The sequence below is a fragment of the Ctenocephalides felis genome, unplaced genomic scaffold, assembly GCF_003426905.1.
Source record: "Ctenocephalides felis isolate EL2017-DRISC unplaced genomic scaffold, ASM342690v1 CF-g0.4_SCAFFOLD_01492, whole genome shotgun sequence".
Taxonomy (NCBI): Eukaryota; Metazoa; Arthropoda; class Insecta; order Siphonaptera; family Pulicidae; genus Ctenocephalides; species Ctenocephalides felis.
In genome coordinates this window covers 41,356,027-41,373,092 of record NW_020537646.1, presented here as the reverse complement: position 1 = coordinate 41,373,092, position 17,066 = coordinate 41,356,027, and the positions used below count along the sequence as shown (strand labels likewise).

General features: G+C 30.0%; 2 protein-coding genes across 4 annotated transcripts in view; one reads left to right on the top strand and one right to left on the bottom strand.

Annotated features, from left to right (window-relative positions):
• Positions 1-14,308, top strand: part of LOC113369762 (copper-transporting ATPase 1) — a 142,759-nt gene extending 128,451 nt beyond the window's left edge. For all 3 annotated transcript variants that reach the window (XM_026610329.1, XM_026610331.1, XM_026610330.1), the window contains one exon: positions 14,121-14,308. In XM_026610329.1, the coding sequence (XP_026466114.1) occupies positions 14,121-14,256 (136 nt within the window). In that variant the 3' untranslated portion in view covers positions 14,257-14,308. The remainder of the gene's footprint in view (positions 1-14,120) is intronic.
• A 330-nt stretch (positions 14,309-14,638) lies between these two features.
• Positions 14,639-16,222, bottom strand: LOC113370093 (U4/U6 small nuclear ribonucleoprotein Prp31-like). The gene has a single exon (XM_026610758.1). It carries the CDS (start codon positions 16,133-16,135, stop codon positions 14,651-14,653), a length of 1,485 nt encoding a protein of 494 aa, XP_026466543.1. The 5' UTR covers positions 16,136-16,222; the 3' UTR covers positions 14,639-14,650.
• Between the last annotated feature and the right edge of the window lie 844 nt (positions 16,223-17,066).

Sequence of the window (17,066 nt, the reverse complement as noted above, 5' to 3'; positions counted from 1 at the left end):
ATCATTTTTGCACTGATTTTATACTTATTTTTCACATGAGTGAAGTCCCATTCACCCTTTCTCTTTCCATAGATAGCAGGTCAATTAGCACAACCCTCGCAAATATGTTTATTGCGTTCCTCAATTGTCTGTTGTCAGCATTATGCTACCCATCCACTAGGCAACCAGGCGACCGAGCAATTTATGACCAAATGACCAATAAATGTCCAGTTGTAAAAATTTTCGGTGTCTCGGGCGATCGAACAAAATTTTATTCATATTTCTTGAACATTAGAGAAAAAAGTATGTATATTTCGAACGTGAAATGAGATAAAATCGACTTTTGTTGCAAATTTTAGATTGTTTTCATTTTATTTAAATATTTATTTTTTATATAAAAATCATATTAAACTTATTGATATTAAATTAATGTTGTACATTTGCAACAGATGAATTTAGAATGAATTTTGTCTCAAATATATAGCTCTCAAAGTATTGGTTCAAACGTAGACCAATGGCCGTTATAACAAATTATTCACGATTTATATATTATATTAAAAAATTTTAACCTGAAACTGGCCTTTAATCTTGGAATATACGTCTACATTACAATAATGCAGATACGAGAAAAGGGTCGTGTAATGTGAATTTCATAAGTGAAATTAAATTCCAAACCAATGACTCATATTTTTTGAGGTGCAATTAGAAACGGACAACTTTTAAAACAAATTCAATATTATATTTATTTTTGAAGGAAAAAACACGAATTAAAAATCAATTTTTTATTCATATGAATAAAATGTGGAAACTTTATGTATGCATTTCGCCAGTATAATCAATTTTTTGTAGTATATAAAAATTTTTTAATAGATAACACATCGCATTGCCGTTCTTACTATATTCATTTCTAAGATTTTATTTATAATATATAAAGAAATTTGGTTAATTAATTAAAGAAAAAAAATTTAATATTTTTCTTATATCATTGAAATCAGCGCAAGAAATGGATTTTGCGATCTAAGGTGTTAACGGTTAATTTATAGAATTTCGGGTTTTGGAAAAATCAGATTAAATTCGTTTGGGGATTTTTGGTTTGAATATACCTGGATTCAGGATTAATCCATTAAATGAAATGTTAACGTTTACAAAAAGGAATTACTGCATTATTGAAGGCATTATTGACATAAATTTAATATAAGATTTAGATTTTTTGTTCGACGTTGAGACATATTTCTTGAATGTTAATATTTGCAGCCAATCGTTGAAATAAAAAAAAACAATAAATAATGAACTATTTATTGATACGTTTCGACACGGCCCGTGTATCATCATTCAGTAATTTTTTTATTAATTATTATTCAATAACACCAGGAAAATAATCACAAAAATTGGAACTAACATTATTGAAAAATAAAACATAATAATTAAGTAAAAAAAAATTATTATGTTTTATTTTTCAATAATGTTTGTTTCAATTTTTGTGATTGTTTTTCCTGGTATTATACTGTAAAAATATTTTTAAAAAATCACTGAATGGTGACACACCGTGTCGAAACGTATAAATAAATAGTTCATTATTTATTGTTCTTAGAATAAATATTATTCATGCTTATTTGTATGGTTACTTGTAATATCTGAATATATATTTTGCAATAGTGCACTTTTCAAGTAATTTTAGATTAGTTTATTATTATTATTATTTTTATTCTTGAACTATTTCAAATGGTTTACTTAGGTAAAGTATTATTCTTGACTGTATAATCAACCGAATAAAAGCAAGGATGTTATCTGAAAACGCATGGATTTATAATAATTTTCAAATATAAATAAATATTAAATATTATGCACAAATAAATATAGAATTTCACCTACATATTTTTACCTACGTGATTTTGAAAATATATTTTTTGTATTTTACGAAAAAGGTATCGTTTCGAGTCATTTATGACTATGGTCTCATAAAATTGGCAAAATATTCAGGTAAAATCTGGTTGCTCCGCTCTCCGTCAGAACTGCGGACATCATTTTAGCCGCCTGAACTATTAATTTTTATCATTTTACTACGGATCTTCATAAAAATCTTCAAGCCAAGTGCTAATGATTCTTTTGTACTGTTATTTTTTTTTTAATGCTTGTTGAAACATATAATAGGCGATGTCTTGCGAATTCGAAAATATTGCTCATGACATTATGTTTCATCTCTATTTTGTATCTGCCTCTTGCTCATTACATAATAAATCTTCTGGTTGCTTCGATAATAAACTTCCTAATGGATGGGTACCTTCATTCTACTTCAAACAACTCTACTACGGTGCTGAAATTGTAACAGCCATCCTTTAACTAGGTACACTTGTAGAGCTGTTTTGGTTCAACAGCCCATAAGATTCTTCCGCGCAACATATGATTGACTTAGTCTACTAAACTAGATATTGTTAAAAGTTTCATTATAAGTTTTATTATCCACTATTTTATTCCTTATAATATGCTTGTACAAACATGACAGTTTATATTATAAAAAAATTAGCTTGAAAATTTTGTTAGGGAATAGACTTTAAATATAATTTTTTCTTAATTATTTATCATGTCTATATATAAACTCCTCGGTTCAATAAAAAATTATTTAAATTTTCATATTGAATCCTCATAAGAATTTCTTAATTCAATTGAAATTATTTATATTTTTCAACATATCTGTAAATAAACATTTCAGTTTATTGAAAAAATATATGAATAACCATGTCAATTGAAAATTAACGTCATTCTTGCAAATGCATTTGTATGTATATTGAATGGATAACTAATGGTTTATAAATCTTAAAAAAACGAAAAAAAATATCATACAAGTCATTATTATTAATTACAGGTGATAGTTAATCTAATTCGATTAATATTTTCAGGAGGAAGAAAAAACTGGTTTTACAGATACAGAAATAATATTCCAATACGCGTTCAGGTGTGCCCTATCTGTTCTGGCAATAGCGTGTCCTTGCGCGCTAGGTTTGGCCACGCCCACTGCCGTCATGGTAGCGACTGGTGTTGGAGCACTTAATGGTGTTCTGGTGAAAGGGGCAGGACCATTGGAGAATGCGCATAAGGTTGGATCTTAGAAATAATCTAATTTAAAAAAATGTGTACTTATGTGGTACGTTTCAATATACTCGTACAATATCTATGTGTCATCAATATTTATGGACAATATTGATGGCAATTTTTCGTGCTGAGGTGATACAGAAACTTTAGTTATTGTAAATATTGTTAAAAAGTCCAAATATTGTTAAAGCATAATATTATTTGGTGTTCCATGTTATTACATGATTTTCATAATTCACTCATTTTCACTCTTAATCGCTATAATTAAAAGAATGTTTATAATATCCAATATTTTTCAATGAAAGATAAATTTTCACGTTATGTTAACATGAACGATATAACAAATAATAAAATGAAAAATAAAATTGAATATTACTTCTCAATTTTTCAAATCTACGAATTTTCATAGCATTCTTACAATTGAAAATTCTAAATTTTATTCACTTCAAACTTATTACATTGATTTTATTTACTAACATCTTCGAAATCTTAAACATTGAATAATTTGTAATTACCATTATTTATTTATTTTTCCTTCTCATTAGACAAACTTTTTTCGACCATATTGTATTTTCAATTATTATGCGATTGTTATCAGTCGAAATCTGATGAATAACATTTTAATTGAATTGAATCTGGGCCAACCAATTATCTAATGCAATTTAAAAATTGGAATATATTTAAAGAAGATTTTAATTGTCAAGAGAGGTCGAGTTCTCAAATATTTTTTTTAGCTTTTGTAATACTTTTTTTTAAATATGATCTTTCCGTAGGTTTTTTCTTTGTATAGCGAAGAAAATGCATTTAAGCATTCCAGACTGGTCTCTTTCACCGACTAAAACCTCCGCTTTGTCCTTGTCTCTGGTCCCCACGGATACCGCCTTTATGCATTTCTTCGTGGGGAGATTCGTTAAAATCTAGAACGTTAAAATATTCGCACTGAAGCTATAGTTATCTTTTAAATGAGCGAAATCCCATTCGATCTTCCTCTTTCCAAAGATCAATTAGCACTTCGGTAGCAAAAATGTCTATGACGTTCTACGCAGCCTTAGTTGTCAGCATCATCACTTCTACAACAGTATGTGAAGAAATTCTTTACCTTAATATCTTTTCTACACCGTCCCGTAGTGCCGTAGTGCGCAAAGAACACGTGCTCAGTATCTTCGATTTTGCCTAAACAATATTGGCTATCGTGTTTGAAGCGGTGTAGGTAGGCTCGAAAACTGTCGTGCCGTAATAGCATTTGTGTAGTGTAATAATTACCTTCTCTATGCTTGTAAATTAGGCAGATTTTGATGTTTTGAAATGAGACGAGTTTTGAGAGCATCAGCCCATATGGAAATACTATATGTAAACACCGTAGTAACCACTGATGACAGTAATACTCTTCTGCTTTGTTTTGGGCCTCCAACATTAGGCATCAGTCAAGCAAGACTGGTCTTAACTACTGACGCCTCAGCACTAATGTGTTCCACCTGTTGATTGAAATTTAATCGAGAATTACGCCTAAGTTAATAGATGTAAGATTTTGACGTGATCTCCAGATTTTCTATCTTCAACTTGTTGGTCTTTATTATTTTTCTACTTGTGACAACAACAGCTTCATTCTTTTGTTCAGCTAATTGGAGGTTTATTGTTTCCATCCAGCGAATAATTTTTCTCAAATTTGTGTCAAATACACTTAATATATCTTTTCCCATGATCTCATCAATTTGTAGGATGACGGTTTATTTGGTGTTTTTTCCTTTGAAAAGAAGTACTAATCTTTGCTGCTTCCATTTTTGTAGAAAAACCCCTTCTTTTAGACATGTATTACAGATACTAAGAAATATTGTCGGAGATGTTAATATTGATTCTTTTAAAGTGATATTAAGAATATTTTCTAATCCCGGTGCCTTACTATTTTCAACCCGATGACAAGTTTTGATCAGTTTCTTGCAGTGTTATAGGTGCGATATCATCTAGGTCAACATGACTTACCTGGTAGTTTAAGTCAGGGTGCCGTGGGAACAATGTCGTTACTATTATATTCAATAGTAGTGGGCAAGTCGGTGAAAGCATTAGCTGACTTTTGAGGCGAGACACTACAATAATATAAGGCTTTCCCCATGGGTTTTTCTCGACTTCGTCTAGAAGTTCTTTTCAGCACCTATTTTTACTATTTTTGATAACTTTAAGTATTTAGTTGCCGACGTGCCTGTTTGTATTCCACTACTAGTTGTGAGGAGTTTGGGAGACTATAGCCTCGCTGAGAGATTCTTCTTTTTCTAAGACACTCTTTATAAAGAAAGCTACGAGTCATACTGACATTACAAGCTTCGGTTACTTTCTCCATCAGCTCTTTAGTATGCTCCTCAGCATATTCTGCAATAATAGGTTTGCAATTCAAGGTTATTCTCCACCTAATGGCCTTAGATAGCTGTAAATGTCTTCTCCTCCTAATTGTCTTTAAATGTCTTCTAATATTTCTATTCGCTTGATTTCTTAGATGATTGCATTGTGGTCATTAACATTGTAGATATCTAATACCTTTCAATCTGACGAGGCTGTGTTGCTAACAAAAGTGAAGTCTATTATTGAACTTGCATTGCCCTTGACGAAGGTTGGATTATCACCGCTATTTAATAAAGCACAGTGCTGAAAAGGCTTCAAACAGTATTTTATCTCCTGCATTATTCAGCCTACTATCGTTAGTAGTCTACCGCCCATGTGTTGAAGTCACCGGTATTGTTACGGGGTGGTGCTATTTTGCATCCTTTACTAGGCGATCTATGAAATCACAAAATCTAATATAGCAAGACTAGGTGGAGCGGAACAGCTGTATGAAGGTATGCCATCTAATGTTGCTGCTAAAAATCCAGCGTTGCTATTGTTAACAGCGTTCTGGAAACAAAATTTGCCACAGGACCAAAACAGCTTTGGTAGTACTGTCTGTTTCTCACGGACGATCAGTTAGTTGTTCTGATAAGTGGGCAATATCAATTTTCATTTCTCTTACCATCAGCATAAGCAAGTGTTCAGCCTCAAAATGATTCGTGTTCAACAGCATTAGGTTCATGTTTTTACGTTTTTTACTCTAACTTTCCGTCGGGTAAGTTAAAGTATTCGCAAAAAATTGAAATGGATTTTTTTACATATTTTTCGTTTCAAGATCTCTTGAACATTTTGTCATACCTTAGAAAAAAATGGATGTGCGATTTAAATGATTCAAAAAACATTTCTTTTGTGTTGGCGGAATGAAGAATTGATTAAATTTTTGAGAAGGCAGAAGGACATTCAGAAATTTAAAATTAAAGTTTTCAAAGTTATCTCTAGAAGTAAAAATTAAAATTCAAATTAAAAAATGAATGGTCTAAGAAAATCTAAAGTTTCGAAGTCATATTTTGAAGAAACCAAAAAATACTTATATCAAATCATTTGTTGATAATTTGTTTAAAATAATTGTATAATTTTTTTTGTTTATTTGCAGTAATTTGCAGTAAATAATTTCATTTTTTTTCTATTCAGTCAAATTTGGCATATAATAATTATCACTAAAATTTAATATAACAACTACCACGAGAAATTTATTCATCTCCCGTTAAATTGGTTTAGGTGAAAACTGTGATATTTGATAAGACTGGAACTATTACCAATGGTGTTCCAATGACAAACAGGATTTGCTTGTTTGTCAAATCAAAACTTTATACAATGTCCAAAATCTTAGCCATCATTGGATCTGCTGAGGTTAACAGTGAACATCCCATTGGTTCCGGTAAGTAACTATTATACTCTTTTTAAGTAAGGACTAATTTTTTTAAAATGCAACATAATTAGCAAACGCTAAAATTATAAAATATGTTTTTTGCTTTTTTTTAGCAATTGTAAAATATGTAAAAGAAACTTTAGAGACTGATTTTTTTGGAAAGTGTTCTGATTTTCAAACTGTACCTGGTTGTGGTTTAAAATGTATGATTTCCAACACAAGCATGATTGAAGATAAGGCAAATAAAATGTCTAAAATGATCAATTATGAAAACAAAGTCAGGTAACTAATATAAACTAATTTTATCTCATATTAGTATAACTTTAATTACATTTGTCGTTTTAGGAGTGACATAAAGAGTGTAAAATTGAATGGTGTTCAGGTCGATCAGTTAGCTAGTTATGGTAATAATCAAGAAAAAAATTCATTTGACCTGCAACAGTTGCTGAGTATAGGAAATGATACAACACTCGAGAATGTAATTATACTTTTGATACCATATTTTAATGTGTTGTGTGTGATTTGCACCATTAAATTGTAATAAATAATAATATTATACTAGGTAACTTATTTTTTTATTAATATCCAAAGTAATTAAAAATTAATATATTTTTTATATGAATTAATAGAACAAATACTAAGTTTAATAATATATGATGTGTATTAATTACCTTGCTGCTTAATTTTAAAAGGAGATGATATTACTATACTGTAGCAGTATATGGCTTTAAATGGTTGCTAAATTTTATTTAGAAAACAATAATGCAGTATTCTATTTGAACTATTATTACATATCTATATATCTACACAAGCATATATCAGAACATAAATAAAAATGATTATTTATTAAGGGCCCATATAGTGTATGCATAGGAAATAGAGAGTGGATGGCCCGAAATGGTGTTCAGTTTTCACCAGAGGTTGATAAAACGATGAGAGAAGAAGAAAATGAAGGCCACACTGCCGTTTTGGTTGCTATAAATGGTAATTTGTAAAATATGCAAGTTTATAGGATAATTAACTGAATTAAGTTATATGTTAATTCTTATATGTTATGTTAGGTACTTTAGTATGCATGATATCAGTAGCAGACCTTGTGAAACCTGAAGCGCATTTGGCAGTTTATACACTCAAGAAAATGGGTTTAGATGTAATATTATTAACAGGTGACAACAAGAATACAGCCATTAGTATAGCTCGACAGGTCAGTTCGAGTATGAAATGTTTTTTTAAATATGCCTTTTCATATTTATCACATTACTATTTTGAATTTTTGAATATTCATTCACTATATTACATATGTAATGCAGTTTTATTTAAGTTAAAACACATACTGAATTAAATAAAGTTTATGGTTAACTTCTGCTTAGGTTGGGATAACTAGAGTTTTTGCTGAAGTTTTGCCTTCCCACAAAGTTGCGAAAGTGGCTCGCCTGCAAGGCGTCAGCGCAGCTGGCGAGAGGGTTTCGTCCAAGGGCGGTGGCGTTGCGATGGTGGGCGATGGAGTAAACGATAGTCCAGCATTGGCCCAGGCTGATGTGGGTGTGGCCATTGCAGCTGGAACTGACGTGGCAGCTGAAGCTGCTGATATCGTACTTATGCGGGTAATTTCATTTTCTGAATGTTAATCGCGATGTAGCTTTATAATAATAAAATACTTAAAGGTTCTATAATAATAAAATATTCTCTCATCTACACTAGAATGATTTACTAGATGTGATAGCATGTCTGGACTTATCAAGGAAAACAGTACGTAGGATAAGACTAAACTTTTTATTTGCATCAATGTATAATTTGCTTGGTATACCTCTTGCTGCAGGCATTTTTAGCCCATTTGGTTTCGTGTTAGAGGTTTGTAAATGTATTTTATTACTTTGCATCCTTTTATAAGATAATAATTATCTAATGTTTGTTATTTAGCCTTGGATGGCTTCAGCTGCTATGGCCATGAGTTCTGTATCCGTTGTCTGTTCATCACTTCTTCTTAAATTGTGAGTAAAACCGAAACACTAAAACAGCTAGTTGGTATTGGTATTTTGCCTTGAGGCAAATTACATGAACTTCCCGATATGTGTAAATAATCGACTTAATCAATAAAAAATAAATTAATTTATGAGTGATTGAAAGTATTCAGAGTGGATTTATTACACATAATTGAAAACGAACTAACGCGTTAACTCGAAGTATTTTCTAAAAGCAAATTTTCAAAAATCAACAATTTTTATTTTTAATTGACGAAAAGTTTAACACTTTTTTCCAACTTACAAAGAAACGCCTCGGCGTTTGTAAATCACGAAAGAACAACTCGGCCGATCGTCGCATAAAACTGAGAAACGATAATCCTCATCGAGATACATCAAATGGCTTTTAAATTTCTGAAATCGGTTTAGGCGTTTTTGAGCAAACGTCGATGAAAGGTCTAATTTTGACAAATGCCAAAAAACGATACTTATTTTGCAAACTTTGACGAATTTTTAAAGTATATTTAAATTTTAATATATTTAATGTAAAATATTAAAGTTAAACTTTTTAAAGAGTTGTCGTAGAGCCGTAATATTTCAGTATGATCTATAAGACCATGGTATCTACCGTCAAAAAAATAATAATAAAAATCGCCGAATTTTTTTTTAACACTTTATTACAAGAAAATGGTCCGGCCAATCTTTACCAAAAACTAATCAGCAACATTTCCTACCAATATCTTTTGAACATTTTGAATTTTCTAAATCGATTCACAATTGCGGGCAAAATCGTGGACAATTTTTTTTCACTTTTCTGCGATTTACAAAGAAACGGTTTGGCCGATTGTTGCGCAAAACTGACAAACGATAGTCCTCATCGAGATACATCGAATGGCTTTTATATTTTTGAAATCGGTCCAGCCATTTTTGGGAAAACGTCGATTTACGGCAAAAAATCTGTTCACATACATACAAACACACACACAGACACACATTCTGTCTGGTCTCATTCGATTCAGAATGGCTTGAAACGTCGAGAAAACATAAAATTAGCGAATCGATTTTTTTGATGAAAAAGTTAATAATACAGAGATAAAATTAACTTTATTCGCTTTACTGTATGGTTATTTTTTTAGTGATTATTATATTATATGCTTTTTGTATAATGTGCATATATTTTTAATACTACATCTTTCCACACATTGTAGGTATCGCAAACCAACAATGGAGTCCCTTCAAACTCCTGAATACTTAGCTCTGCTTCAAGAACGGGAAGTTCTTTTAGGAAGTGGACAATACCATGATGATCTAGATGACATTAGCGTTCACAGAGGCTTGGAAGATCATAGGCCTGCTGTTGATTTAACAGCTTCTGGTGTCAGAAACAATTCCAGTGCGGCTTTGACTAGGTATAATAGACTATGCTAATATGCTGCTTGCTGCACATGCTAACCTTTTCAGTGTTATATTTGGGATATTCATGACCTAACTATATTCATAAATGTTGCATGATTCTACAGAGTTGTGTTATAAAATGAAGGACAAGACAATTTTAAGTTTTTCTGCACCTTTCAAAAAGTTTGTGTTCAAAGAAAGATCATTGTAGTAAAATGAGAGTTATTTCAAAGTTATATTGTTATAATTGTAGTACATGAATATGTAAGAAATTATCCATGACTTCTTTATATGACAAATGCATGGGCTCGCAATTAAAGAAAATATTTTTTTAAAATAACATTTAAAAATCATATTTTAATTTTTTATCTTCTCGCATTATTTGCACCAAATAATGAAGTATTCATTTTGGATCAGAGATAGTAGTACTCAAAATAGAACAATAAATTAGCTTTGTCTTGATAACTGTTCTATCTTTGGATTATATAATAGTGTGAAAGTTATATTATGTACTAATATTTAATATATACTGCTTGAAATTTTAAAATAATTACTTAATCTACAGTCACAAAAAGACTTGTATATGAAAGTATATATATATATATATATATATATATATATGCAGTAGAACCTCGATTAACCAGGCTAATTGTTGTCGATAGGCATTCAGATAATCGAATATCTGGATAATCGAATGTATAAAGAATAATGTTGTGAATTTATTAAAAATAAAAAATACTTACATAGATATGTTTGTATTTATGTGCATATATATTTTCCTAGATTACATTACATACATATACTAAATTGCAGCAATGATTGTGCAAAAATTCGAATTGTAGGTATATTTGTCCCGGTTAGTAGTCCAGATAATCGCGAATCCGTATAACTGAGGTTCTACTGTAGTATATTTTGTAAACCATTGTGCAATATGTGATATTAATATATTAAAACTCATTAATGCTGCTTTATTTCACCAGCAACTAATAATATTGCAACTAACACTTATATTATTGTGCGATTTTTAAATGATGTTTTAAAAATTGTTTTTGTGGAGCTTACTTTTTACTGAAAAAATTATTGTTATTGTTTACATTCTGCTTTATTTTTATTTCATAATAACATATCAGTAACCTTAAACATTCTTACAAAAAGACAATTTGCTGTAGAGATCTAGTGAGGTATCAGAACAAAAATGTGAAGAGAATTTATTTCAAAACGAATCAAATTGCTCCACTGCAAACTTAGTCGGATCAATTATTTTATGCATGAATCGAACAAGATAAACTGTCTATTATAATAATTGTAAATAAAGACACAATATATGTTGTTAATTATAACATGTAAAACAAAAAAATATATATTTTGTTACTAATTCTTTAAAAAAATATATTATATTGTTTGTTATTATAGCATATTTGTTTATATATATAAGGAAATATGGTAACTCTGCACTTAAAACCACTTTGATTATTAATAGAAATTGTAGTTCAATAGTTTAGGAGTTGAGTTATTCACCTCACTCCTCTCAATGCATTCACTTATTTATATCTCGCTCTAAATCATTGTCACAAAAACTAAGATTAGTGCTTTGTTAATTACTAATTATTTTTATTCATATGCTTCATATTAGACTTATATTTATACATTTATGGACACAGGATGAAACTCATCACAGTAAACAATTTACACTAATAAAAAACTAACTATTGGTGTATGGCATTGTGCCTTAAGGCAAATTGCTGGAACTTCTCGTACCGTAACGAAATGTTTGAGAAATCTTAAATGTTTTCAAATAGATTATTATAAATATTGTAACATTGTCTAATATTTATAGGAATTATATAAACTGAATTGCAAAGTTGAAATTATTTGTTTAAAGTATATTAGAGCATTAGTCAGAATTAATATTAAAATCAGTTTTTTTTTATATACAAAAAAAATTATGTGAAAAAGCAATTATTTTGTTATAACAAGCAGAAAGTTTTTTGAATCATTCAAATCGGACGCTTAGTTCTCTCAAAAACTGCCATTTTTTGCACATTTTGCTTCGGTATCTCTGAAACGACTGGACCTGCCTTCGCCAAAAACTAATCATCACTTATCCTCGTCATTATACATTGAATGATTTTTGGATCATTCAAATCGGATGCTCCGTTTTCCCAAAAACTCAATTTCTATTTTCTGCACTCTTTGCTTCGTATCTCTGTAACGGATGGACCTGCCTCTTCCAAAAATTAGTCAGCACAACTCCCTATCAATAGGAATTGAATGCTTTTTGAACAATTCAAACCGGTTGATCCGTGCCCGATAACGTGACTGGAAATTTGTATCCATACATACATACACACACACACATCCATTTTTTCTGAGGTATGCCAAAATGTTCAGAAACCTTCAAAACGTCGAGAAATGCAAAAATTTTCATTTTCGATTTTCGGCCCATTACTGTAACTACCATATGGAAAGTTAAAAATATGTGGACAATAATTACAAAAAATAATTAATAATGTTTGAATAATGATTTTGTCATGATTTTGTAATGTTTCGAGTTCGAATTTGGAATCAAGAGCTTGCGAAGTTTCTGAGAAATAAGCAGTAAAATTTTAAGAACCCAATTACTTAATAATTGGGTTGATAATATATAATCTAAACTGAATTTACATATTCTCAATATAAAATTAGGTTTTGATAATTCAAATATAAGAATTGTCCGAGATTCATATACAGAGGAAAATTCAAACAAAGTGCCGTTGTCAGTTAGAGAATAGTCTCTTCATTTTATAAATTTTTCAAAATGTAATAACAACTTTGAGTTTTATCATTATTGAGCAAAAAATTATTAGAGTTAAGCAGGTTAGAGATTGAGGCATAACTAAATTTTATTAACTTTCCGTAGGGTAAGGTACAGTAATCGCATAAAATCAAAATTGAAAATGTTTATATATCTTTCGTTTTAAAGGTTTTTGAACATTTTAGCATACCTAAGAAAAAATTGATGTGTGTGTGTGTATGTGTGTGCGGATACAAATTTTCGTCGACGATTTCGGGAACACCGATCAACCAATTTGAATAATTCAAAAAACAATCGATTTGTGCTAGTAAGGAGACGTGCTGATTAGTTTTTGGCGAAAGCAGGTCTAGCCGTTTCAAAGATACGGAGCAAAAAGTGACAAAAACGGTAACTCAGTTTTTAAGAGAACGGAGCGTCCGATTTTAATAATTCAAAAATCATTTTACTTGTATTAACAAGATGAAGATTTGATTAAATTTTTGGGGAAGCTGGTCCAGCGGTTATAGATTCTCAATAAAAATAAGTTGAAAAAATGTCATTTGGCGGTCAAAATAGTTTATGAACATGTGTACATCAAATTATCAGATATTTTATAGAGATTTTAATAATGTGTACACATTTTGTGTAATTGTTTTGGGTTCCGTACCGTAATTGCGATACAAGAAGTTCCAGCAATTTGCCTCAAGAACGATGCCATGCACCCCACTAGTTTGTTATTTACTTGGTTAAATGAGTTTTTAATTTTTCTATCAAAAGTATTTAAAGTAATTGAAATTAATTTTATGAAGCATATGAATATAAAACATGTCGACTGGTGAAGTCTTCAAAATTATTAATAATAAACCTAACATTGTGAACAAGTAACCTGCACTTTATTAACATGGGAAAATGTCATAGGAGTAAAATTCTCAATTCACTTTGACTAAATATATCAGTGACCCTAAACATATTTGGGTTCTGAAATATCAGCATTTTGCTCAAATTGGAACTAATATAAGATGTAATTAGAAGCACATGCATAACTAACATTTAGCATGTCAATATTATTTTGCTATCGAGCTGCATGAGGTAATTTCATTTGTTTTAACTATATTGAAATACTTGATCAAAATTAAATAGAAAGATTTTTTTGTTAACCTATGTTTAATTATTGTAGGTTGTTCAATAGAAATAGTTTATCAGAAGTTAAAGGGAGACTCTTGGGAGATGACTATGACGATGACATTAAAGTGGAATTTACAATGAATAAAAAAACTCTAAAAAATGACATGACTGAAATGAAGCCAATATAGATTTATAAAAGCAAAGAGGATCGAGAGGCATCACAGTTTTATTTTACTCTTAACACACATCAATATGTAATTGATATTTTATTAAAAAAATTAAAAAATGTATTTATTAAATATAAGTTTTAAATAAGAAATAATTATTTTTCTAGCATTTACTGGAGTACTTATATATACATTATAGTTACTCAAAATTTATGTGCATTGAAGTGTAGATTTTGATACTGCTATAATAAATGATTTAAAAGTTTAATAAAATTCCAATGATTATTTACAGATTGCTTTTATTATTATCAGTTATTTTAAATAAAAATAATTTCATTCTAAAGATGATACTTATCTTCATTTACATAAAGATGAGTATCATGATTTATAATAATTTGTTTCCTAATAAAATAATTTAAGTTGTTTTCTTCCCAACAGATAAAAATCCAGATGTATTTGAGAAATATTTAGCATTAGCTTCATTAACTTTTCTCTCAGCAGCATTTGGGTTTACGATTTCCAAACCTTGCAAAGGTGTAAATGCAACACTGGATGCAGTACCGCTGACTTGTTTTTTAACACTGGTAGCTCCACCCCACTGTTGCTGCTTCTGTAAATTTCTCTGTAACGTTTTGCTGATTCTAACTTTTGTCTTTTCATCCACTTGTGGTAAGCGAATTCTGCCAGTGCTTGCTTTACCAATGGTACCTCTCGTATATCCCAAATCTTCTTGATAAGCTTCATCTTCAATATCAGCAAAGTTAAGTCGATTCGCATGTTTTCTGAACTCGGTCATTGCATATCGTTCCTTCATTTTACGCACACGTTTACCACCTCTTTTTTTCCTCCCACCTTCAATGGGTTTGGGGAGAGGTTTTGCAAATTTAACAGGAGGAGGTTCTTGCAATTTGTCGATTTTTTTTTCAATATCTTCACGAAATTGTTTACCTATAGTGCCATCAGGACTTGCATGGGCTGCATCTACTCTAGCAGCTAATGTTGTTTTTGTACTAACAATTCTAGCCACTTTTCGCCTCAAATCAGGATTAGCTTCTTGAACTACTTCCGAGTAATAGATAAATCCTGTATGAGGTAACATAGTGGTATGTGAAAATCCTGACAAAATTTTCTTTTGGGCTCCTAAAACTAAAACATTGCATGCAGGCATTTTAGATAATCTGGTCAAACCACCTGCTACACCCATTATCTTGGCGGCAGTTGATGCTCCTACTATAGCGCTTAAATTTGGAGCTATGAAAGCCATACGACTTTCCACATATTCATAAATCTTATTTTTAAATGTATTTAATTCTAGTGCCATATCACAAGCTTCATTCATTTTATTCAAATTTTCTTCTGACAATGCTGTACCTTGCGTTGTGGAAGCTGTTACAGAAACAACCATAATAGTTGCTTGTGTCAAGAATTGTTGAAGTATCTCATTGTTTTTTGTTTTATCTAAGTCATTCCCAAGTTCCTTTACGCACTGCACATATTCTAATGGAGCTACAACTAGTGATTCCAATTCAGGAAACCGTTGTTGATATTTGTCTCGAACAAAGCAATGTATAGTGTTTATTTCTGTATCAATTTCAGCAGCAACATTATTTGCTTCAACTATTAATTGATATTCTGGATCTGATTCTACAGTCCCAATAATTTCATCACTACTTCTAGGTTTTAAAATAAACTGTTGCACTTGAGACATAATTCTTGATAATTTCTCAGAATCTCTCAATTTAGCAATTTCTCTTATAGATTTTACTTTCACATCAATTTCCATAGTCAAATTTGAGAAGGTTTCTTCCTGAATAGGATTTTCTACGGTTTTTTCGGATTCCTCCTCACCTCCGGAATCCACATCTTCTAAATCTGCTAAAAGTTCATCAGCCAAAGACATTGTGAATTATTCAATAACAAACAATTAATAGAACTATTAGATTATTTGTAAATAGAATACAACTTCTATTTAAATCAAACCGTTGAGTCGATGTTGAATGGGCGAACAATTAAAATTTTATAACAATTACACTCCACTAAATTCATTAATTTATAAGTTCAATTTTATTTCCTAAGTTAGAGCAGGAATATAAAGAAAATAACAAAATTTTTACTTCAAATATTTGGTTATGTATATAGAGAAATGCTAGAACTTGTCACACGTGGCTGTAGACAGTAGCGATGACGTTTGTGAACTCGCTCATTGTGCGGCAGCCATTAAAATTTTTAAGAACGTAGGTGTACCAACAAAGATAAACATAAATTTAAACAGTAAGATGTAAAAATTATGCAGCTGTTAAAATATTCATTATTTTCATTATTGAAATGTGTTGATATATATATATACAATTATATATAATAATCTAATATTCTTTAGTTCTAATTATGAATTGTTTAATTTTATTTATATAATAAAACTTTTGAGTTATTTTGGACAGTGTTTTTTCACAGAAGAAAATCTATTTTCTAAAAACATTAGTAATGATATTTAGAATTTATTTTCTATCACTGATAATATAAGGACATAACTTGAATTTTTTTTTTTTTTGTAGTTCTCTTATTTTGTGATAAGTATCATCCCTTAATTGTTAATTAACCATTAATTAATTTTTATATGCATATAACTTATATTTTTTCTTCCTTATCATAGCTGATTTTAATATAAAATATGTTATCATATTTAATTATAATTATGTACAAAGTTAATTATAATTATATACAAAGTTAATTATAATTATAAGCATCACATCAATTTTATACAGACGTTACATGGTACTTTATTATCAGATATTTAGCGATAAATATAATTTTAATTAAACACTTCAAATAAT